The following is a 23,756-nucleotide window of genomic DNA, read 5'->3' on the forward strand; positions in this document are numbered from 1 at the left end:
CTCGGGGCTCTGGTGGGGGGAGGCAGGTCAAGATGTTGGTGGGGTTGTGTTCTTCCATAAGCAGAGGGCCTTGGGGGGAAATTTCTCTCTCAGATTGTATGTGCATCCTATGACCTAGGCTCTACATGTGTGAGCACATGGCCCTCTCCTAGGGCAGCGTTCAGGCCTCTGCTTACAAGAACGTCACTCTTGTTGGATTACATCCCCAGGTCCTGGAGGTGGGACATTAGACCTGGACTTGTTGAACCTGTAATAGAGGCTGATGTCAGAGGACACAGCACTATCAGTCAGTCCCAGAATGGGGACACGTTAGGGTGCCCGCTGCTTCAGAACCAGACCCAAACAGCCGGAGGCTGAGGTGACCCATCCGTATGGATGTGGGGTCCGCTTCAAGAGGAGGGCAGAACACTGTGGCACTTGACAGGCGAGGCCCCGCTGGGAGCTCCGCGGGGCTGGTGATGAGGGGCGCCCAACGCCAAAGCGCTGTTCAGGAAGCAGAGGGCCTGTCACGGGGGCAGTAAGGCCCGCCCCTCCCCCTTCCCTTCCTGCAGGCAGGTAGTGGCAGCCAGATGGATGGGTGCTGAAGCTCCTTCCAGCGTGGGCAGAACTCTTCACTTCTGCGTCTTCCATCAGGCAGAAGGATAGAACTTCTAAATGTTTCCATACCGGCTTCTAGCCTCTGGGGTCTCCCTGACACTGGCACTTACAGAAATGGAGTAAAACAGACTTGGGGTTATCGAAAAGGTTTTGTTTTTAAGTATGGCGAGGTCTGGGGCTATATGCATGTGAGTGCAGCACCCGTGGAAGCCAAGAGGGTGCTGAATCCCCTAAAGCTGGAGTTACATAGGCTGTTGTGATCTACCTGATGTGGGGCTGGGAACCCAGCTCAGGTCCTCTGCAAGAGCAGAATGTTCTCCAAGCTGCTGAGCCCTCTCTGAAGCCTGGTTAGTTTTTCGAGACAGGGTTTCTCTGTGTAGTTTTGGTGCCTGTCCTGGATCTCGCTCTATAGACCAGGCTGGCCTCGAACTCACAGAGATCCACCTGGCTCTGTCTCTGGAGTGCTGGGATTAAAGGCGTGCGCCACCGCTGCCCGGCCGATTATGTTGTTTTTTGAACTGTGCACTGATAGATACAAACTTGCCCATCTAGCCATTTTCGGTGAACTGTGGGAGGTATTATTCCAACTTCTTCTAGTGTCGTCTGCTAATGTCATCTTGACGGAGGGCAAAAATGGACCTGTCTTTGGGAGTTGGTGCGCATGTCTGTGCTGTGTCCTTGCCCCGTTGAATTCTTGAAGGAACTGTGGGATTCGAGGATGCCTGAAGGAGAGGCTGGGTGGCTTCTGGGCTTCCCCACCAGGTGGCAGCAGAGAACTGCTCAGGAGGGCCTCAATCCTGGGTCTCCCAGGGAAGAGACCAGGATCCCAGGGACGTTTGCCTTCCCCAGCTCACTGGCTGGCCATCCTTGGTATTCTGACTGTGGATGGCTCCCTCTAACTTCTGCTTCCATGGTTGCATGGTGTCCCCCCATCACTTTAGGACACCACCCAGGGGTGAGGGCCCTTCCTAACCCCAGTATGACTAATTTTAACTAATTACAATAGCTGCCACCTTAGTCCCTAACAGAGTCACATTCAGGGGTGACCACTAAGAACTCAACACCTGTAAGAGGGCCTGATTGGTGACAGGTGACAAGAATTCACCATACGATCCGATGACCTCTTGATGCAATGATATGCCTGTTGTGGGAAACCTGTTCTCAGTGCCAGTCTCCAGGACCCACCCACAGGGCCGACCTGGACTCTTGAGATGCAGGGGATGACAAGGGTCTGTGTTCCTGATTCCACACTTGTCTTTCAGAACCAGCTGTCTGGGAACTTGCTGAGGAAGTTCAAAAACAGCAATGGATGGCAGAAGCTGTGGGTGGTGTTCACCAACTTCTGCCTGTTCTTCTACAAATCACACCAGGTAAGCGCCCCATAGCCTGAGGTCTGCCTGCTCCAGCAGAGCAGGGTGCCTGGTGAAACAGGCACAGCGGAAAATGTGGGGTTCCAGGGCCTGCCATGTCTGTTGGAGACCTGCAGCTCCAAGTGACGGTCCATTCCCTCAAAGACGGGCTTCTGAGCAAGAGGCTCCCTTACTAGCTGCTGCTCAGAAGGGGGTGGGGGGCGTTGTTTTCTCTGCCGACTGAATTAAAAGGCAGGAAAGACATTAATCAGAAGTCTTGGGAGTCCCTCTTGGTGTTCTTGAATTTAAGAATGGGCCCAAATGGAAACTTCAGGACAATTTATAGCATTTGAAAGGAAAATCCCCAGGCCCGGGCCAAGGCATCGATCTCACAGCTTCTGGGAGAATGGGAAAGATAAGCTGTCATGGAGGTCAGCCACACAGCTGGGAGGGGAGGGGAGCTTTTCTAAAGAGCAAGGAAGCCCAAAGCAGTGGTAGGAAGTTTAAAAGTATGCTTGGGCTCTGGCCAGCACCCCAAAGTAGAAGGTTGATGAGGAAGAGATAGTTGCACCTTTCTGAGTCGGGACTCAGGCAGGCAGACCTCACGATGGCTCCAGGCACGGCACTGTGGACAGATGCTGGGAAAGAATGTGCACACATTGTCTTAAGTTGGACACGCCTTCCTCAGGGTGGTCTCCTAGCCGGGCGCCAGCTTATCCTAGCAGACTGGCCCTTAAGGGCAGAGACTCACTAGAGGGATGATGGCGTATTGGCCAAGACTGGCTTCCTCTGCTCTTATTCCTGACCTCGATTAGCGCAGCAGCACTGGTGAGCACTTCCTCCGAGCCATCTCTATCTTTACAGGACAATCACCCCCTCGCCAGCCTGCCTCTGCTGGGCTACTCACTCACCATCCCCTCGGAATCTGAGAACATTCACAAGGACTATGTGTTTAAGCTGCATTTCAAGTCCCACGTGTACTACTTCAGAGCGGAAAGTGAATACACATTCGAGAGGTAGGTGCCTCCTGTGTGCACAGCCCAACTGCAGGACTGTGCTTGTGCCCTTCCTGACGCCCGGGCTTTTCTCCGGGTTTGTGTGTATTCTGTAGGCCTGCTTCCTATTCCTGGCCTAGTGTGGCATCAGCAAGAGTCCCAACTCCCTCAGTGATGTCAGTCTTGACCAGGTGTGGTGAGCACACGCCAACATCCTGCTCCGTCCTCTGCCATGCGCACATGCCCTCAGGAAGCTGCAGCCGACACATGAAGGGAAGGTGTTGCATAAGCAGTCCTAATGCACCAAGAGGCTGACTGTAGCCAAAGGATCACATGAGTGTTGATGTAGGAGACCCCAGGGCAATGGTCTTCATCTAGCCAGAAGTCAAGAGAGACACAAGCAGCCAGGTTATTGAGTGTGAACTCTGGGCAGTGCATCCCATAGCACCACCAGACGCCCGAAGTCACTGGACTGTAGTTAACCCACCGGGGGCCCCAACGTGCCATTTCCCCCCTTTGGAACAAGCTCTCTTCTGGCCTTGCTGTTGCTTGTTCCCTCCCTGGCCCAAAGCATTTCTAGGTCAATCAGCAGTCTGTAGTAAATGTTCATGAAGGCCAATCAAGCATGGCCTAAGCCTAACTGCTTGCAAATGGGCCCAAGAAGGTGGCAATTCTCAGTCTAGATCCTCACCTGGAGAGATCCAAGGCACGCAGCCTTGCCACGCTGAATCTTAGAATAGTGGCCTCCTTCCTCTGCACTCAGGATGTGTAGAACCAGGTAACTTGGGATAGATCACTCTGAGCATATCCCAGAAGCCTGGGAGCTGGTGCCAGCAACTCTCCACTGTGACAACCAGCAGTGCCCAGACTTGGTGTCCCACAGACAGTGCTCCCCCTATTTATTGCCAAGTGTACCAAATGATGGCCCCATCAAGTGGGACAGGACGGGAGTGCAGCCCTTACGAGGTCTCTGAAACTCCTCCTGTGAGGTGTGCCGACGGCCCTCAAACTTTGGCCCTCTACAGTTACAGGGACCCTGTTCAAGGACTCTGCTTGAACAGTAGTGCATTCTTTGATGAGCTCTGGTCTTTCAATCAACGTTAGGGTTGTTCTAAACCAACAGAGGTCTCTACAGTCACCCAAGGTACTTTCATGTCTCCTCCATTTTTCAGGTGGATGGAAGTCATCCGAAGTGCCACCAGCTCGTCCTCCCGGGCCCACATCTTGAGTCACAAAGAATCTCACCTGTATTGATGGCTGGACACACTGGTTGTTCCAGCCAGGGCTGCTTTCTTGGAGGATAGAAGGAAGCCTAGGAAAATCCACACCTGTCTGAACACACTGAAGATCCGCAGTGGCTCCCGCCCCTCCCTCCACAGGCCTGTCTCCTTGTCCTCCCCAGCACTCATCTCTTTCCCCTCCAGGCCTGGGGGGAGGGCTCGTCTTGCCATTCTCACGGGGGCGCTTTAGCTTGTGCCAGTATTGAGACATTGTCATCGAGTGCCAAATGCCAGTCTTTGCCGCGCAGGCGCACCCCATCCGCTCACCTGGAGACCCAAGTGCGCTTCTTTTCTGAGGGAAGGATTGTGTTCTTCTCACCTGCAGACTGCTATTTCCCAAAATGGGGTTTTCCAGTGTCTACAACACATGGCGCAGTCTTAAGCGAATGAGATCATTTTTGGATTTCATTTTTTTTTCCAATCTTTCTACTTTTATAATAGGACATTGGTAGGACTCACTTTCCTTGACTAATAAGCGATTTGTGGCACACTCCGTTCCCCCGAAGAGTTTGGCTCCAGTGAGACCCTGGTTACCAGACCTATTTCCTTGGTGGAAGTTGACCAAATTGTTTGATTCTTATTTACAAACTGTAGTGGGGTTGTTTGCTGTTAAGAGAAGCAGATCTCCAGTGCAATACCTGGGCGTCACTGTCCTGTGCGTGGTGTGTACAGCGGGGGCTCTTAGGCTGTGATGTTTTACTGTCTGTTTCACACGCATGAGAAGCTGTATGTCGTTGCCTGGGGCCATTTGTGCTGTTCCGTTGCGGGGTATTGAGTGAGCTTCGTTGAGAAGCACTGTATGGTAATGGTACGTAATCCCAGCCCTGGTGATTGGACCCAATTCCTCCTGACGCCATGTTTTGAACCTGCACATTCTCTAGTAGTATCTATCACGCCTGTCTTCAGTCTTTCTCTTTATACTCATTCCTTCTGGGCATGGGGTAGACAGGATGACAGTCCACATCCTGTACAGACTCCCCTAGGGACCTGGCTGCCAAACACTACCTGAGCCTCCCGGTGGACAACTGTTTGCCTGTTCTCTAGGGTGACTGGGTGGCTGCCATTCCCTTCATGCACACAGCCCTCTACAATGCAAGGTGGCCAGATCAGCACAGTCCCCTCCCAGTGCCTGACACCCCAGCAAGGGACATCGTACCTGAGAAACAGACCCACTGATGTCAAGGGGCTGTGGCTGGCATCCCTGACTCACAGATGGATGAGGGGTGAGATGTGTTAATCATTTGCCTTACAATGTACCCGATGGTTCTAAGTACTAACAAAAGGGAATAAAAATACCTCATGCCACAACCCAGCACACAGAAGTCTGAAGGCAAAACCACCACCTTTGTCTTGTCTTTGTGAGCGGGCAGAGGGCGGTCGGTACTGGGTGGACGTGGGAGGGGAAGGGCCCCAGGCATGGTGCTGAGGAAATACAACATCCTGGCACAGTGGTGAGTAAAGCCTTGGCCAGGAAACACGCCCAAGTGAGAAGGGGGTTATGGATCTTCACCATCTGCAGACACTACTGTGAATCATCCAGGGGGACACCCCCCCCCATCACCAGCACCACAGTGTTGGGAGCAGGCTCCCTCTAAGTCACCAAATTCCTGAGGGCTGGAGACAAGATGACTTTCTTCAGCACGTAATTCCAGATTGTCTGCTGGTCATGTGGTTCCCATGTGACTGGCACTTCTGGCCCCCACACAGCGGCACAGTGGCTAGAAGAGTCTGGCAGCCCCCCAACACACAAGACACAACCACCACTTCTGAGAGCTTTATTGACCTTGGATGACAGCGTGAGTGCTCGGGAACTCTCTGGAGCGCTTCCACCTGCAATGCACAGTTGATAGCAGAAACACAGAAGCCAGGTTTTTTAAGAAATATAATCCATATAAACCAATTCCAGGTTTTGCCCAAGGAAAGTATAAAACACTACATAAAGAACCAAACCAGAACTTTGTTGAGCAACTTGAGAACAAATCGCGGGCTGCTGCTGTGAGGAAACCCACCTACTAGGAAGCCCGATCTCCCACACTGCACTGGTGGGTCCACTCACGCAGGGCGTCACCCCCATGTGAGCAGTAACTGGAAAAGGCCATCCGTGAGCTGACATGGTGAGCACACCTGTGATCCCAGCACTCAGGAGGCCGGGGATCCTGAGTTCCTGGCTAGCCTGAGCTACAAAACGACAGTGTCTCATGAACCAGACCTGAGTCACCAAGCACTCGGCCTGCCTCACTGCTTCACGGCACTCAGACGGTGCCATCGGCACCATCAGAGGCTGTGCCTGTGAGCTGTGAACAGCCTGAGTGTGGCACTGAGGGACTTCTGGGTGATGGCAGGCAGGTGCCCGTGGTGGTTCTGAGATGGGCCCTGCTCTGAATTAAGGACTAGACTGCCAACTAAACGATACATTCACAGATTCATCTACTTCTGTGCTGGAAGAGACTAAGGCGATCCCCTTTTAAACTGTCAAACCCACACCCCCAAGGAAGTTTCCAATGAACTCCCAAAGAACCATGTGTTGCTTCCGCACACCTTGTAGTCCAGTGACTGCAGGAGCTGCCCAGTCACACCATAAGCACACCACCCTTCACCAGAATCTAGTCCACACAGCCAGTGTTAAAGACCGATGTCAGGCATTGCAAGGAAAGCCCAGAGGGACTGACCCAGCACACACCAAGTCCTGGGCTCATGTCTCAACACTGCAGAAGAAGAAGAAATCAAAAGTCGTATGACTATCCAATTGTAAACCCAAGAGCTCTATCCACCGGAGGTACCTGCTGTCCCCAGGGACGCTCTTCAATCAGACAGCACACTCCACGGAACAGACTCACCTGAGTGACTCCTGCAATAGCAGCCTTTGGTTTACGCATCAGGCCTCATACCGGCCAACACACAGCACTCCCATACAGAAATCTCCAGGAAACACAACACGTTCTCACACTTCATTGTTTATAGAATAACAGCACTGGGGCCAAAGTGATGGCTCAGCAGTTAGGAACACTGGCTGCTCTTGCAGAGGACCTGCATTCAGTTCCCAGCATCCAGTAGCAGCTTACAACTACCCATCACTCCAGTCCAAGGGATCCAACACTCTTTCTGGCCTCCAAGGGCACTGCACACATGTGATGCACATGCAGGCAAAACACCCATAGACTCAAAAAAATAATAATAATAATCAAACCACAGGAGCAACTGTGGTTCTATTTCCCCTATCCAAAATGTATCCGTGGTTGAAATAATTAATCCAACCCAAATCTACTTCTGGTAGACTATCACTAGACCCCCTTCTAATCTAAATAATCATCTCACAGCCAACACCTCCAGCCTTGGCCTGCCCTTCCTGTAACGAGGATACCACACACCAACAGGAGGCCAAGCAAACGTCCCCAAGTTCACCCAAAGTTCCTGCTCCCAAAACCATCTTCGAGACCTAGTGCTCCAACAAGAGGACAATAGTTAGCATCAACAAACGAAACCACAACAGAGATCTGAGAGACTGGCGAGAACTGCCCTGAGGACCCGGGCCTTCCCACCCTGTCAAGTGCTGCTCTGCTGTACAAGAAGACACAGCCTGGCTGACAGCAGCAGCAGACCCCAGCTCCTGGGAGAGGACGGAAACCACCAGGCAAGGCCTCAGCAAGGCCTCAGCCGTCCCACAGACCCGTAGCACTGACCACATCTCAGTGACCAACCACACAACTGTGACCACATCTCTGTGACCAACCACACAACTGCACAGGGTGTTAACCTATTTGGCTTTTTGACATCTGAGCACTTTTCCCTGGAGTCTCAACATACACACATTTACAACACCACACATGTGCAGAGCAGGGGCTCCATCCGCTCTGCAGAGCCATGTTTCAAGAACAGTATGCAAAATGAGTGAGTTATAAAATTTATTTGTGTAAGCATTCAGACACTTTCAGGTGGGAAGATGATATGCAGATTCTACGACAAGGCTGAACAGAAGTGTCGAGAGGACGGTACATCTGGTGTGGACACAGCAGTAGCACAACTCAAGATTAGATGAGAGCGCTTCACCTGGGAGAGACTTCAGAGAAGAACTTAAAGCTCTGAGACGAGATATGTTCCAATTGAAAACACTAAGAACAGTACCATCGATGAGAAAGGAAAACTTCCAAGTGTACCAAAGGGGCGTAGGGAAAACGAGGGGGAATTTGCATCTGTTGAGGTACAAACAGGAGTGTTCCATTGGGGAGGGGTTAATTATTATTAATGACAGACCCTGTAAATACAAAATAAAATCCAAATCACTGGTCACAGAATTCAAAATTTACATGTAATAAAGGCAAGGCAATAGACTCAAGTTCTGCCTGTCAAATATTTACCCCACAGACAGTATCTACAGAAGCACTTGGCCAATGTGTACACAGTGATTCCTTATGCACGCCAAAAGGTTCCGTAAAAATGACGCTATATACAAATCTGTACACTGATCCACCAGAGCGACTCTCCGTCCCCGGGGGAGGAGCTGTCGACATAAAGCAGGGTACCTGAGGTTGCGTGTCTTCAACTGCCTTGTCACAATCCAAATATACATTTCAGGGGGGTGTTAAAGATACGTTCTTTGAACATGTGCACTATGATTAAAATTAAAAACAATAAAAAAATAAAATAATTGCTTGAAGGAGTAGACCCTCCCCACCCATCGGAAAGACTCCATCTGGCTGTGGCGTGGTGAGGACTGGATCGCTGGGCAGGTGCCGGCGGCCGGGCAGGTGCCGGCGGCTGCAGGAGGGGCCTCCGTGACACCTCTTTGCAGAGTCAGCAAAGGCTCTCATTGACTTTTAAAGAAGGAAGATGAAGAAAGGAAAACCAAACCCAAATGCCAAAGGCATCTCAGTGAGCTGAAGTTCCTCCACCACTCAGAGAGTACCTAAGGGAAAAGCAAAGAGAAATCAGCACACATTATTTCCGACACCAGAGCAAAACTTCAAAGACCCAAAACTTCACATTCTTTACAGAAACTTCAACATCTTTAAAAAACCCACCAGTGGGGCGAGAGTCAGCAGTTTAACAGAGCTATTCTACGCGAGTGCATAATGAGCACGAGATTCTGTTCTAACACAAACACTCCTAGTACGTAAGAAGCAAGCCTATGTTCGGTCTCCCGGGAGGGGTGTCGTTAAGATAGCAAATGACACCCAGGATCGGCTTGTTTTGTGCTATGTGGTGCGGATGTGTGCACACGTGTGTGTGCATGCAAACCTTTGTGGGGCCAGAGGCCAACTCTCGGGAGCTTCCTCTATCATTCCCCGCCTTACTTTACCAGGCAGCGCATCCTACGGGGCTGGAGCTTCACCATTCTGGCTAGGCTGACTGGCCAAGAAGCCTCCAGAATCTACCTGTGTCTCCGAGGCCAACACCCCATCCCATGCTGGGATTCCAGCTGTGTACCATCACATGAAGCCTTTGTGTGGTGTTGGGGACTGATACTCAGGTCTTCTGTGTACAGGGAAAGCACCTTAGCCACTAAGCCTTCTCCAGGCCAGGATCTATTTTTGAAAGCTGGTGGTGAGCTCAGGGACACACACCCATGGTTAGTTTGAGTCTAAGCTCAGCAATTCTTTGGGACAGCAATATACAGGTGTAGGCCAGGTGAGCCACTTCCTAGCGGTAGTCCAAGACATGGCCCAGAGCAGCAGAGCGGGGTCTCTGTGTCTGCATCAACAGCCTGTGTATAACATCAGGAGGCAATATATTGAAAGACAGAAGGGATGGTAACAACTCGGTCACTAACTCTAAGACCCATGTATTTGTTTTCCCCCAAAAAAAGTCTGCACTGCCTTGCCTCTGAATGCTAAATGGTGTAAGTCGTGGCCAAGATTATTCCAGTCACTGCAAATGGACATCCAATCACAGGAGATGGCCAAGGACATATTTAAGGAAACTCGTCTCAAACACTCCTCCCAGAGTGCCTTTATAACACATTGCACATACTCAAAGTGTCCCACAGGAGCCTCAGAGCAGCTCACTGGAGCCACAGCATCGAAGACTCAAATGTCAAGAACTACAAAGGCCTCGATGCGGGTTGAGCTGCCCCTTCTGTGAGTGGATGCGCTGCGCTCACTCCAGGATCCCAAGTCACTGTGAAGAGACTCATGTGGGAACAAACGAGGGAGCAGCCTAGACGTCGCTCATGGGTCAGCACCGCCCTATGGCTGGTGGCCTTCAGCAACCTCAAGGAGGAAAACAGAGAGCCAGAGCCATGTCTGCAGAGACAAGATCAAGACCCCACCACGCATCTGACGACTTCTTCAAATCTGAGTCTGAACTGAGAAGATGTAGCCATATGTAACTCATACCAGACTTCAAAGGTTGAATACCAAAGAAAACAATGTAAAACATCTCACTTGTTCATTGTTTGTAATGATTATTATAAGTTAGCAAGGGAAATTATCAAATATATTAAAATTAACTGTTTGTTCCTCTTTACTATTTTGGTATAGCTTCTAGGAAATTAAAAATTCCGTGTGAGAAGGCTGGGGATACAGCTCAGTGGCAGAACACTTGCCTAGCAGGGTCCAGACCGAGGAATAAAGTCCCGGCCGGCACCACAAAACTTCCCCAGCACACACTGGCGGGGGAGCAGTGCTTTCAATGTAGCATCCAAAACAATCAGGATTTGGGGCCAGCGGGTAAAGGTTCTTCTGTGTAAGCCAGGCAACCTGACACCCGGGACCCACATGAGGGGAGGACCAAGCTGACTCCATACACGTACCATGGCACATGTATGTCTCCCCAAAAATAATTAAAGTAAATGAAATTCTTCACGTGGCTCTCCTCACATTTCTATTAGAGCTCGCAGATCAGGTGCCTCAACAGGAAGACCAAGAGGTCCAGAAACGGGACAAGGATCAACTAGGTGTATATACAGTGTGTATTCACAACGCCCATGCCTGAGCTACTGGAGAAATCAAGTCACGCATATCAACTACCCATAGAACATCAGGCAACTCTGGACCCAATGCAAAATCCTTGAAGGCGACAAAAACTTGGGGATGTGTGCCCGCCACCCAGCTATTAGGAGCTGAGGCAAGAGGACCAGGAGCTGAGGCCGGACTGCCAACAGGGCGGGCTTTGGTGGGGTCCAGGGCGCTCAGCAGACAACAGGTGTTTGCAGACATGCCTGATGACCTGAACTAGATCCCTAGGTCCAAAAAGGGGCATCAAAGAACCAGCTCCTGAGAGGTGTTCTCGGACCTCTGCCCACGCGTCTACACTTTAAATACTCCAAAAGCAGAAAACAAACTCGCAGGATAGTTAACAAATAACCAGTTTCTGGGGGTGGTTCTGTGTGGCTTATGACAAACCTCTTTAAATGAAAAACAAATGCCACTAGGAGGAGATGTGGAGTGACCTGCCGGGGTAAGCACAAGGCTGGTTTGAAGCTGTATTTTCCTTCATTTCTCTGATGGGCTGCTGCCTTTAGAATCAAATCGGGGCAATCTTAAAAGGACCACTCTCTCCTCCAATGGCCTGAAGACTGGGGCCACCAAGCAAACCACTTTATTCTTTAGCACTAACAGGAAGATGTATTCATCATGGAGGCTACGTGTCCAAAGCCACCAGGGCGGGATGGGAGCTCCCTGAGGCCAGAGCACAGACCCACAGGGAAGGCTCTAACATGGCTCAGAGTTCACTGCACTCAAGCCTCTGGTGCCTGTACATGGGTCAAACCCAAGTCCCAGTGAGCACTGCGAGTGGACTCCACCCCTGCTCACTAGACCACCGGAGGCGGAGGTGTTTCAAGGCCTCTTGCATTTCTCTGGCAGGAGCTATAAATGCAAGGCTCCGTGGTCCTTTCCAGACTCACTCTTTCATCTACACAGTTCAGAAGCAGCCTTCTCCCAGAGGCTGTGCTGTACGCCCGTGGTCTGGGGACAACAGCAACAGACAAGAATGAGCACCCGAGAAGTAGAGCAAGCTGCAGCCCGGGGCAGCTTCCGAGTCCGAGACGCCATACCAGCATGGCCAGGCGCCCTTCTACAACCCAGCTCCAGCCCAGAGCCGGTTACCTCTGCAGCCGCTGCACCAGCTGAGCCACCATGGTGTCCGAGATCCCAGGGCAGGCCTCTTCCGCCAAGTAGATGGCTCCCCGAAGCTCTTCTATTGACCCCAAGTTTCCTCCACATGCCTGGCTCTTCTCCTTCAGCTGAAAACGCACACAAGAGCAGTGAGACACACGCACAGACCTGGGCAGCACCACTCCGGCAAAGGACAACAGGCCCGATGCCGTCTCCGCCACCGCCAGGCTGACGAGGATCAGGCGTGAGCTCTGGCTGCTGAGTCACTCTAGGTCCCCATCTTAGGTCTCTGTGAACATTATGTACATATACAGCAAAAGAGGGTCCCCACCGGACTCCTCCAGGCCAGACCACAAACAAGTAGTTCTGCACACCTCCACACACGCGTCTCACGGTGTACACCTTCACACACACACACACACACACACACACACACACACACACACACACACACACACACACACACACACGAGCCTGACGGTACACTCGAGTTTCCTCTCCTCACACTAGAAAGTGCTATCAACGCCTGCCACGTGCACTGGTTTCGGCTGGCAGCTCCCATGAAACCCATCAAAGCCCCACTGCTGACCTGACGGTCACTATGGGTTGAGGACAACTCAAGCACAGCTTTTGGGGTCAAGAGTGCTGTCACATGTTCTCACATAAACGTGGCACCCCGAGTTCTGGGACCCGGGCAACACCCTCCTCTGCTCCCAGGAGTCCTAGCTGAGTCTCAGGCACACCTCCCAGGCATGAAGACCACTCCAAGTCCTGTCCTGGACGTACTCAGAGCGTGGACGATGAACACAAGAGCCGCTCCCATCAAGGCTGAGCTCAGCTCAGGATCAAGGACCTCCCAGAACAGACTCCAGGGCAGCTGCAGACTCAAGACAGCAGCAGGTGCTCCCGAGTTCCCTCGTCCATCTTTGCAAATATGTCAGAAAACACTCAGCTTTGACTCTGCAGGCATTGAGAACAACCCAACCGAGCCCTGGCACCCTAAGAGCATCGGGCTCCTTGTCCTGTTTCTAATGGGCCATGGAGGGACCGGTCACAGCTGACACTGGAGAGGCCCACAGAAGCAGAGCACATTGCGACACTGTTTGCTAACACTCTCTGCCACCTCCACGCACAGCGTTTAGACTAATCTGCAACCTGCCACCCACCTGCCTCTGACCTGACCCGCACCTGTGTGTCTCAAAGCAGAAGCAAAGACAGAGAGCTGGAGCTCTCCCGCCCTCTCCCCGCCCGGGACTGGGCTAGATTCCACGGCCCCCTATCACTAATGTGCGGGGTCGACCCGGCACAGGCAGAGGAGCAGCAATGAGGACGTCACACACTCGTCTGATTACGCTCATGTGTTGAAGGTGACAGAGAATCATCTTCACTGAGCTGTGATGACTGTTAGGAGCATGGAATACTCACCTCTAGTTACGGCCTGTTCTCTCTAATGACCGTGCCTACTCAGGGGAGGGGCACCGGAGAGATTGCCTTCTCTTCTCTAGAACTTCCAGAACACTACCTCATTTCCGGTGGATTTGAGGTTGTTACTGAGGAATGATTTCAAACGTTTAAGCCCAGTGAAACCTACACAGCCCCTGACGAAGAAGGAAATCCACACAGCTTCCCCTACTCCCTGGCTTGGCTTACAGAAGGCAGGACCAGGACTAGTTGTCATGAACACAATAGACGCTGTGCCTACCTCTGCCGGCTGTTTTCATGCCCTACTTGTCCTGGCAGCCGCCCACAAAAGGACAGCCCTGGTCCCCTCTTCCTCCCTCCTACCCCCGCCCCTCCCCCCAAAAAAGGGCAGCCAGGGGTCTTACCTCGGCAAACAGAGGAGAAATAATTGTGGACAAACACTGAGAGAAAGGCCTCTTTGGGATGTCTTTCATCTTGGGAAGGAAAGAAAAGGGAGTCATTACAAACAGGCGACACCGAGGCGGGCGGGCGGGCAAGGACTCCACCACGGCACAACTGGACTCTCAGCTTCCCCCCGGAACAACTTGTGTTCACCAAGTGAGATGTCGAGGAAGGGCCACCCATGCAGCTGGGAACCCAAGGACATCTCTGCAAGATCCCAGGTGTGAACCTGTGGGTGTGAACCTGTGGGTGTGAACCTGTGGGTGTGAAGGAGCCTGCTGCCCTGCTCCGGGGAGGCTACAAAGCCAGCTACTCCAAGTAGCCACTGTATGCGAGGCCCCGTTTTTTTACCAGCTCTCTGTACTTACCTCCCTCAGCCGGACAAACTGTAACACCGTGTTCACACAACCTTTTAAAACCTAGCATTCTGTAAATTTAAGTGGCCATAAAAACCACCTCATCAAAATTAGGTCTATATTAAATACCAAACTCAAAATACTGATTTTTAAGGGCCTGAAATTAAAACTCCACCATAAAACCCAGGTATGTTGTGAGTACGTCTAACAGGCGCGCTCATCAGAGCATTCAGGTGTGAATTTCATTTCCACATCCAACTCCACCATGTGCTGAGGGTCGGGAGGTGAAGGGGTACCACTCAGCACCCACACTCTCGGAACCACATCTCCAAACCTGCCAATTCCTTGAGGGCAAATGCCACCAAGGAGCTGCTCTGAGGAGGCCCTCGTCCACTCCCACAGCCGGCGTGTCGAGCCACGGGCTGGTGAGTGTGGGCACGGGGCACGCGTGAGCCACATACCTTATTTCTCTCCAAATCTGACGCCTGGAGAGTCCCGTTCTCCAGATTCTTGGGATCTTTCTCCCGGATTGTGAAGATCCAGTCCCCAGAGTCACCGCCTCCGGACGCCTGGCCGTCTGTTTCCCTTCACACAGAAACCCCACCGAATTTACCAGCACGCCGTGGACCGCGCTGCCCAGCCCACTGCCCAGCCCCATTAAGTCCCAGCGCCCCAAGTCTGCAGCCCGCAGCACATCACACGAGACCGGAAGGAGCGTGGTCCCTGGGACTGTCCTGGTGCTACCACCGTCCACTGTCTGCCACCGCCACCGCCTCCACACAAAGGAGCCACACACCTCCTAAGGACCCATCTGCCACTTCTGTCAGTCTCTCTTGAACCTCAGTTTCTTTCCAGGTCCCTCTTTCCGGCCATAGCTAAAAAGTCCTCTCCTTTGCTCCCTTTAGGCCACATCCCATCACACCACACAGAGCTTCAAGTCCTGAACGAGCACTGCTCACTACCCATCGTCCCCTTCCCCGGCCTCACGGCCCCCTTATGGCCCGAGTGCTCTACACACTGCCTTGTGAGCAGGTCCCCCTCTCCGCCCGCCCGTTCTCGGGCCCCATGCTCCTCCTCAGCAGCATGACCCGATGCCAGCGCCTGCCCTGACGCCTCCGTCCTTCCCCAACAAGCCACGACGCTCCGCCTGGCTCTCACGCTCCAGCCTTACTCTGGTGCTGGCTTCCTAGAGGCTGACCGACCCCAGGCTCTGACCCTTTGTTCTCAGGCTCCAATTCCAAGGTCTGTTCTACAGCAGGGCATGTGTAAGTCTGCGTCTTCTGCCTGCTCTCCATCCTGCGCTCCATGCCGCAGCAACACTTTTAAGCTATAGATACGTCATCACACATTCCACAAGCAGCTCAAATTCCAACATGGCCTGCATCAAACTGTTTCTGACACTTTACCACTGTGACATGCTGCTGAAACCTGGGACAACTTCCCTGGCTCCTTTACCCAAATCCTTCACTGGGAATTAAACCCAGGGCCTCTAACATGCTAGCCAGTACTGAACAACAATCCCAGCACTCTGTGTCCATTTCATATTGAGACGGTTTCATTCACTTGCTGGGATTAGCTGGGATGACACCTCCACCCAGACCTCCTGCACAGCCTGGCTCCCAAGCCCTGCCCCCATTCTCATGCAGCCTGTTGCTGCCATTCTAATCTCCCAGCAGCAGCATCTGGGTCACCTGGTCAGTGGTCCCAACCTTGGCTATAAACAGTAACCTGGACCTTCAGACCTGGGTCTGTCCCAGAGGCTTGCAGTCCACTGTCCTGGCATGGAGACATGATGCTAGCTCTTGGCTATAGTGTGCAGGACAGTAGATCGGGCCTCCAGGTGCCTCCTTCCTCTCTTACAAGATAGCCAGGCCACCCTCCCTCTACCTCCTGTTTGGAGGGCTCCAGCTACTTCACACAGCAGTCAACAGAATGTGGGTGCTGAGCGGGAAACCCGCATCAGTGAGTGATGCCCCACATAGAGCTTGACACACTGAGGAGTCTCAAAAGCATTCTTTCTTCTCAGAACTGCATACAAGGACTTCGTCTGTCCGCTCCTTAAGAGCAGAGGGCTAATCAAGAGAAGGACGCCATGCCACAATCCTATGCATGTGTCTATTATACAAATGCCACTCACCAAAGAACCCCAAACAAGCCCATGTGTACAAGACAAAACTCAGCATCAGTGAAGAGGGGCAGGATACAGCTCAACCAGTGTCGGCCTTGGGTACATGAGGGATTAAACCATCATTTCCCAGTAACGCGAGCACACACTCACACGCACGCATGCACGCACGCACGCACACGCACGCACACACACTCCCACAGAAGCGGCAGGGCCCGACTGTCCCGACTCACACGTCTGAGTCCTCTGAGCTGGAGTCGTCGTGGCTCTGCTCAGCCTTCCACCTCTTGTACCTGTCGATGAGCTCAGTCAAGTAGGACGTTTTCTTTGCGTTGCGGATGATGAACTTGTGCTTCAGTAACTCCTTAGCAGTGGGTCTCTGGAAAACACACACGCCCAGATAACCTCGAGAGAAGTCCTCCTTCCTTCTGCTCCGCTCCACCCCAACCGCAGACAGACGTCTGGACTGAAATGCTCATCACCGCACCACTCAGCACTGGGCTCCACTTCGGGGCCTGCTTCTCCCACAGGCTCATTCCAGAAGAGCCGCTCCTTCACACTCAGGCCTGAGACTACAGCCACAGGGTGAATGTGACAGAGTTCCAACAAGGATGACCACATCCCACCAGAACCATTCAATCCAAGTTAAAAGAGCGAGCCTTCCTACCCAGTAACTCCACAAAGAACTTTGTAAGTACTGCCTGAGAGGCCCATCTCCTCGTTTACATGGTTCTGAGAGTGAGCATCTCCTGGATTATGTGGTCCCTCACAAGTGCTGACCAAGGGAATGTGTGTTCTTCATGACTTCCTATAGTGTTAGGCCAATACCACAAATTCATGTGAATTCAATGATTCAACTCATCTACAACAGGTTGGGGTAGGAGTCAGGAGAGACCCAACCGGGTTACCTCAGTCACCAGCGTTTCCTATTTAGAAAAGCAGGTGTGTGAACTTATCCCCACCCGAGTGCCTGGGTCCAACAGCTTGATCACCACCTGGACATGGTTTACCTTCACCGGAAGGGCGCACCAGAGTTTAGTCAGTGGTTTCCCCATCCACGGCACAAAGCTCCCTCAACATGCAGAGTGACCCACCCAGGGACAGGGAGCAAAACCAGAGGTGCCAGCCAGGCACACCACAGTCCCACCTACTCCAAAGAATCAACGTTTTTGTTTCTTTTTTCTTATCAAAAACAGCATGTTCCGCCAACCATGATCTCTGAGAACCCAGGCGGCCTGAGCAATCCTCCCCTCTTCATCCGCTGACTAGGACACTCCAAGCCCCCCAAGTGCGCGTATTCTCAGCTTTGCAGCCTTCTTGTCTGAAGGTGCAGGGGCAGGCCAGGTGGAGGGGTGGATCCCAGGAATAAATGCGCACTAGACGTGCGTTAGGAGGGTACAGACACACCTGGGTCTCTCTTCCCGGGTGCTGCTGTGCCTTGAAGGAGCCCATGATAGAAGCGATGAAACCGCCTGGGCCAGCATCACGGCCACACCCACCACCCCAGTGACCACACGCTGATCTGCTGACCGCAGCCTGCAGTCCCTCGCAGGGCTTCAGATCCGGATCAGTTCCTCTGCCAGAACTGGTACCCTACTGGAAAAACTACATGATGCTCTTGTAAAACTCATCTTTTCTCACCATCTTTAGACAAGAGTTCACGGGGACCCCTCATGAATATTCTTCAGGTTCAATGAAGCATTGATGTCAGCTAACTCTGCTCAAAGAAACCCAAAACAAGGCAAGGACACAGGATGCTACATGTGACACAAAACACACAGGCTGCTTTCAGAGAAAAGCCCCAATTCTTAGAGAAAAATGAGACAGAGCTCACAGAAGCCAATGCTGGGCTTTGCCACCACTGAGTAAACTCAGAAGGAAAGGGAGATGAAGCAGAGATGGTGGGCAATTGTGTGTCTCCTGGCACACGACAACTGGAAGCAGCATTTGCTTCCATTATTTTCAGGCCAGCCTCTGCTATTACTAAAGTAGCTTTCTAGTTTACAGCCTGACCTTTCTCTATAAATATTAAAAACTGATGACCTCACCCCAATACTAAGGAGAATATTCTTCAGGTATGAGGTGCTAGAAAATGTTAAAAAAAAAAAAAAGTAACTCATCTTACATCCCTAAAGGGTAAAATGACGACAACAGTCTCTGTAATTTAAAGAAATCAAACTCTTCTGCGAAGATGCGTGCGACCGTGGAGACAGCTGCCAGCAGTGACTGAAGCGATTCCAACAGAACAGATCCAAGCCAAGCTGAGACCACAGAAAGGGGCACTCACAAAGCTCGGCTCTTTGTTCAGACAGGCCTCCACAAACTCCTTCAGGGCTTTGCTGTAGTTCCCTTCCAGCGTAGGAGGGTTGTTCTTGGGGATGAGGAATAACACCTTCATGGGATGCAGCTCAGAGTGCGGCGGCTCTCCTCTGGCCAGTTCTATTGCCGTGATGCCCAGGGACCAGATGTCTGCCTGTAAGGACCAAAGCATCTTTGAGACATGGAGCAAGAGTACATTCAGACAAGCAGAGGGGGTGCGTGCGTGTGTGTGTGTGTGTGTGTGTGTGCGTGCGTGCGTGCGTGTGTGTACACGCTCACGTGTGTTTCAACCTCAGGCTCTGAAGGACCAGCATGCCTGTCAGGGGTGCTCAGTCGAGTCCTTGTAGCAGTGACCCAAGGACAGAGGGGCAGGAGCTGCCTGAGACCCTTTTGTGGAGCAGCTCCTGGTGCACAGCTCTTCAGATCCAGAGGCTGCCTTAGTTTCAACACCAGCTCTACAATCGAGGTCTCGTGACATTAGACAACTGCTTCCCCTAAGCCCCCCCCTCAATTTTCAAGAGGGAGCTGGTTACCAAACGGTATGTAAAGGGCCGACCACTGTGGCCAGAACTCAAAGCATTTTGTTGTTTGATTGCTTCTGCAGTGCTGGGAACTGAACCTAGAGCCTCGTGCACGCTGGGCCAACACTCTACCAGCCCTATAGAATGTTTATTATAAAACAGGCAAACACACAGACATGGAGAACATTAACAGAATGCCCCTCCACACACTATCACACAACCATGAACATCACTAGCACTTCCAGACAGACTTTATTTGTTATCACAGAACATTTTAAAATAAATAAGCTGCTAAGTCTAGGGGCCTGTAATCCCAGCACTCAGAAGACTGAGGCAGGAGGACTGTACAAGTTCGAGGCCCCCTAAAGCGACAGACACGGTGAATACTAGTGCTGCACGGCATGGTCTCACATCAGAGAGACACAGAAAAGCGAAAAGCGACCGTGGCATCTGCCACCCACTCCCCCATCCCGGGACTTCAATCGCTACCCACACGGCTTGCTCACACACTGACGTAAGATTAGCAACACTAGGAGTTCTCAACTGTAGTCTGCACCACCACCATGTGAGCAGCAGAGACTTTCCCTGGCAGTGTGGGGCAACAGCAGCCACAGGTTCCAGCAGCACTGCCACTGGACAAGAGGGAAAACTGGATCCGTGGAGGTGGTGGGCTGACCAGGGCATCCGCAACTCACTAGGAAGGACCTCAGTTGAGACTGGCAACAGGCAAGCCCATGAGGCTTTCTTTTCCTGATTACTGACTGATGTGGAAGGACCCAGACCACTGCCAGTGGTGCCATTACCCCTGGACAGGTGGCCCTGGGTATTTGAGAAAGAAACTAAGAAGCCACACGGAGCAAACCAACAAACAGTATCCCTCCACGGTCTGTGCTCCAGTTCCCATCTCCAGGTTCCTGCCCTGACTTCGTGAAGGACTGTCGATTTTAAGGTGAAATAACCCTTTCCTCCCCAAGCAGTGGTCACAGTATTGTCACAGCCACAGAACCCTAGCCAAGCACCCTGGTGACATCTGATGTGTTTCTCTATTCCCAGCCTGTGGATTCTGACTTGAGACTCAGACTCAGCCCTGCTTCCATCTGCCCAAGCCCATGTACCAATCACTTCCCTGCACAGTGGATTCCTTCAATGGTCACGGTAATGGAAAGAGCACAGCAGTCTTCGGGAACTACAGTCACCAACTCAAACGGAACGGAAGGCAGGAACCGTGGTGGAGAGAGGCACCTCTCTCCCGCCACTGCACCAGACTCATCACCAGTCCAGGCCCTGAGGGGCAGCCTACCATCTCCCTCACAGGACGCAAGAGAAGGCCTATTCAGATGACCACAGGACCGGGACAATTCCTGACCTTAGCCACTTGGAGTGGACATTCTGCAACCTTGTGAGTCCCAGAAACCCTTACCACCGTGCCCCAGTCAGAGCCATGGAGGCGGCAAGAAGTGAGGAAGTCATGCATGGGAATGAGACGCAGGGCAGTGGGGCAGGCCTGGCTGGAACGGGCCCTCTAGTCTGTGTGAGTGCTGACACCTGCCCCACACTCTCAGGCACAGCATGCCACCACCATGCTGACACCTACCCCACACTCTCAGGCACAGCATGCCACCACCATGCTGTCACCTGCCCCACACTCTCGGGCACAGCACGCCACCACCATGCATCCACAGGGCCTTTGGCAATGACCTCCATCCAGATCCTAGGCACCACACAACCAGCTCCGTTTGCCCCGTTACGAGAAGGCGTGGTGGTGGTCTCTGCTTCAGGCTCTGCTCTGGCTGCACCCAGAGGCTGAGAACTTGCTTTTGGAAGTGGAGGCTGAAAAAACAGAAGCAGCAAGGCCGAAAGGAGCTGGCCCTGCTTCCTCAGGCCACGCACATGGAGGGACCAGCGAGGAGCCCTGGTCTGCCAAGCAACTTGAGATTCCTCTTTGGAATTCCCTAAGCCCAATCAAGAACACCACGGTGTGATCCTGGCACTAAGGAGGTTGACCCAGAGGAACTGAAAGCTCAGGACCAAACTGGGCTACATAACGAAACCCTGTCAAAAAACCTCAACCGTGAAACACCTACACCCCGCCGGGTGGCAGACATGAGGCTGTAACGCTCTTCAGCCCAGCGTCCCTGTGCCCTTCCAGCACTAGCCTGGCTGAGCTGCCTTCACCGGGACCAGTGCAGTCAATCCCCTGCCTGCACCTGATGCCCACCAACAGACCTGGACACTGAGCTGGCACGTCCATGAATACCAAGCCGTTTGGCACGCAATCAAAGACCACAATGAAGATCCATGTCTAAACCAGTCTACCCTAACCAAAGTGGGCAGGAAGACAGAGACGCCTCCCCAAGCATTCCACCAGCAGCATTACTTCCTCTACCTCAGAACAAACATTAACTACCAGGGAAGGGGTGAGAGCCACAGTCCAAACAACCAACGTGAACTGCACCACAGACCATGACAGCAAGGTCAGGGGAGCTCTCTGGGAGACAGGGAAGGCGGTGGCCATGGGCAGAGTGGAAATGGGTGGCCTGGGCCCCAAGTCAGAAGGGCCGTGGTTGGAAAGTTCATTTACCACACCAACTGAAAGAGAGTGAGTGACAGGGCGGTGTAAGGGCCTGGATTCTGGTCTCTCTTCTACCAAAACTCAACATGAACACTGACGTCAACAGTGGACACACACCTACTTCCTACAAGACGGAGCTCGGGGAAAAGGCCCAGAGAAGACGGGTTTCAGAAGAGAAGCAGCCACAGAGGTAATCTTCTCCCAGAAGACCAGGAACCAACGAACAACAAATGCAGAGAGCTAACTGACTAACCTGAAGCCCCGGGGCCTGAGCGCCCACACCACAGCACGTCTGAGTTCACCAAACCAGCCCAATTCCCTCAAGCCAGAGCCAGGGATGCCTGCCCTTCACCCACACCGGCATGCTGTAATGGCATATGCCTTACAAGAGTGACCCAAGGTCCCAAAGGCAAGATATCCTATGCTTCACACACCACTTAATGAGGCAGGGAGTCTGCTGCTACACATGGAAGAGGGTCCTATTGAAAAAAAAAATGGAGAGGAAGAAAGAAAAACAAAGGCATGAGCCTGGCATGCTAACACAGACTTGCAATCGCAACACTCAGAAGGGAACCAGGAGGATCACCGGTTTGTCAGACTCCAGCTACAGAGCACATCTTCACAGGGGATGGAGACTGAGTCAATTTTTTTTATTTATTAATTTTTTTAAGGGGCTGGAAAGAGAGCTAAGCATTTAAGAGCACATACTGTTCTTGCAAGAATCCTGGTCAGGTTCCCAGCATCCATATAGACAGCTTACATATGCCTGACTCCATCCTGGGGAATCTAACGCTTCTGGCCTTCCAGAGCATCAGCACTCATACTAGCATATTCACACGGAAATGTTTGTTTGTTTGTTTGTTTGTTTGTTTGTTTGTTTGTTTGTTTGTTTTTCAAGACAGGGTTTCTCTGTGTAGTTTTGGTGCCTGTCCTGGATCTCACTCCCAAGACCATGCTGGCCTCGAACTCACAGAGATCCACCTGGCTCTGCCTCTAGAGTGCTGGGATCAAAGGTGTGCGCCACTACCGCCCAGCCACACAGACATAATTTAAATAAATAAATGAAAAGAAAAACAAAAAGTAATGTTCAATCTATAAATGTCTCCGAGTTACATATTTTTTGTGTTAAGTTTGGGGCTCAGGAAAGCCAACTCTCTGCCACGACCATGTTTACTGTGCACAGGCCGTTGACCTGAGCAAACGGAGTGGGCACTACAAGGTTTTAGAAACTAAAGGACAAGATCAGAAACCAGGAGGACAGAAGCTGACAGACAACCAGCCTGATGGGGATGACTCCCGTCTCCTGCTGTCAAGAGTCTCTGGGAATAAGGATCCTGAGACTGAAAAGACAACACATGGTGGCAATCACTGAAGAACACACTTGGCTCATTCTGCCATGGACTCTCTGTTCTCTGACTCTTTCTCTAGACGCCTTATCCAGCACGGACTGGTCTGTCCAGGCCCTGCCCTCATCTGCTGTGCCGTCCACCCGGGGTCCACATGTCTCTGAAGTGCCGCCCTCATCTGCTGTGCCGTCCACCCGGGGTCCACATGTCTCTGAAGTGCCGCCCTCATCTGCTGTGCCGTCCACCCGGGGCCTGCATGTCTCTGAAGTGCCGCCCTCACACCTGCTCCTTCCTGTCCCCACTGTGTCCAACAGTCACGAAGGCCGGGAGAACAAAGCAGCCAATGGCGTAGCGGGAGAGGAGCAGGAGGCCGACACTA

The 23,756-nt window shown here is 52.3% G+C and overlaps 2 protein-coding genes across 5 annotated transcripts in view; one reads left to right on the forward strand and one right to left on the reverse strand.

Annotated features, from left to right (window-relative positions):
• Farp1 (FERM, ARH/RhoGEF and pleckstrin domain protein 1) overlaps positions 1 to 5,560 on the forward strand; it is a 264,856-nt gene extending 259,296 nt beyond the window's left edge. For all 3 annotated transcript variants that reach the window (XM_076545576.1, XM_076545575.1, XM_076545577.1), the window contains exons 25-27: positions 1,860 to 1,967; positions 2,811 to 2,962; positions 4,114 to 5,560. In XM_076545576.1, coding sequence (XP_076401691.1) covers positions 1,860 to 1,967; positions 2,811 to 2,962; positions 4,114 to 4,195 — 342 coding nt within the window. In that variant the 3' untranslated portion in view covers positions 4,196 to 5,560. The remainder of the gene's footprint in view (positions 1 to 1,859; positions 1,968 to 2,810; positions 2,963 to 4,113) is intronic.
• Positions 5,561 to 8,110: 2,550 nt separating this feature from the next.
• The window catches only part of Stk24 (serine/threonine kinase 24), a 103,069-nt gene continuing 87,423 nt past the window's right edge, over positions 8,111 to 23,756 (reverse strand). For both annotated transcript variants that reach the window (XM_006978764.4, XM_015997481.2), the window contains exons 6-11: positions 18,907 to 19,092; positions 16,853 to 16,998; positions 14,956 to 15,079; positions 14,102 to 14,170; positions 12,267 to 12,403; positions 8,111 to 9,124 (exon numbers count right to left, since the gene is read on the reverse strand). In XM_006978764.4, coding sequence (XP_006978826.1) covers positions 9,088 to 9,124; positions 12,267 to 12,403; positions 14,102 to 14,170; positions 14,956 to 15,079; positions 16,853 to 16,998; positions 18,907 to 19,092 — 699 coding nt within the window. In that variant the 3' untranslated portion in view covers positions 8,111 to 9,087. The remainder of the gene's footprint in view (positions 9,125 to 12,266; positions 12,404 to 14,101; positions 14,171 to 14,955; positions 15,080 to 16,852; positions 16,999 to 18,906; positions 19,093 to 23,756) is intronic.

Source organism: Peromyscus maniculatus, chromosome 9, assembly GCF_049852395.1.
Source record: "Peromyscus maniculatus bairdii isolate BWxNUB_F1_BW_parent chromosome 9, HU_Pman_BW_mat_3.1, whole genome shotgun sequence".
Classification (NCBI taxonomy): domain Eukaryota; kingdom Metazoa; phylum Chordata; class Mammalia; order Rodentia; family Cricetidae; genus Peromyscus; species Peromyscus maniculatus.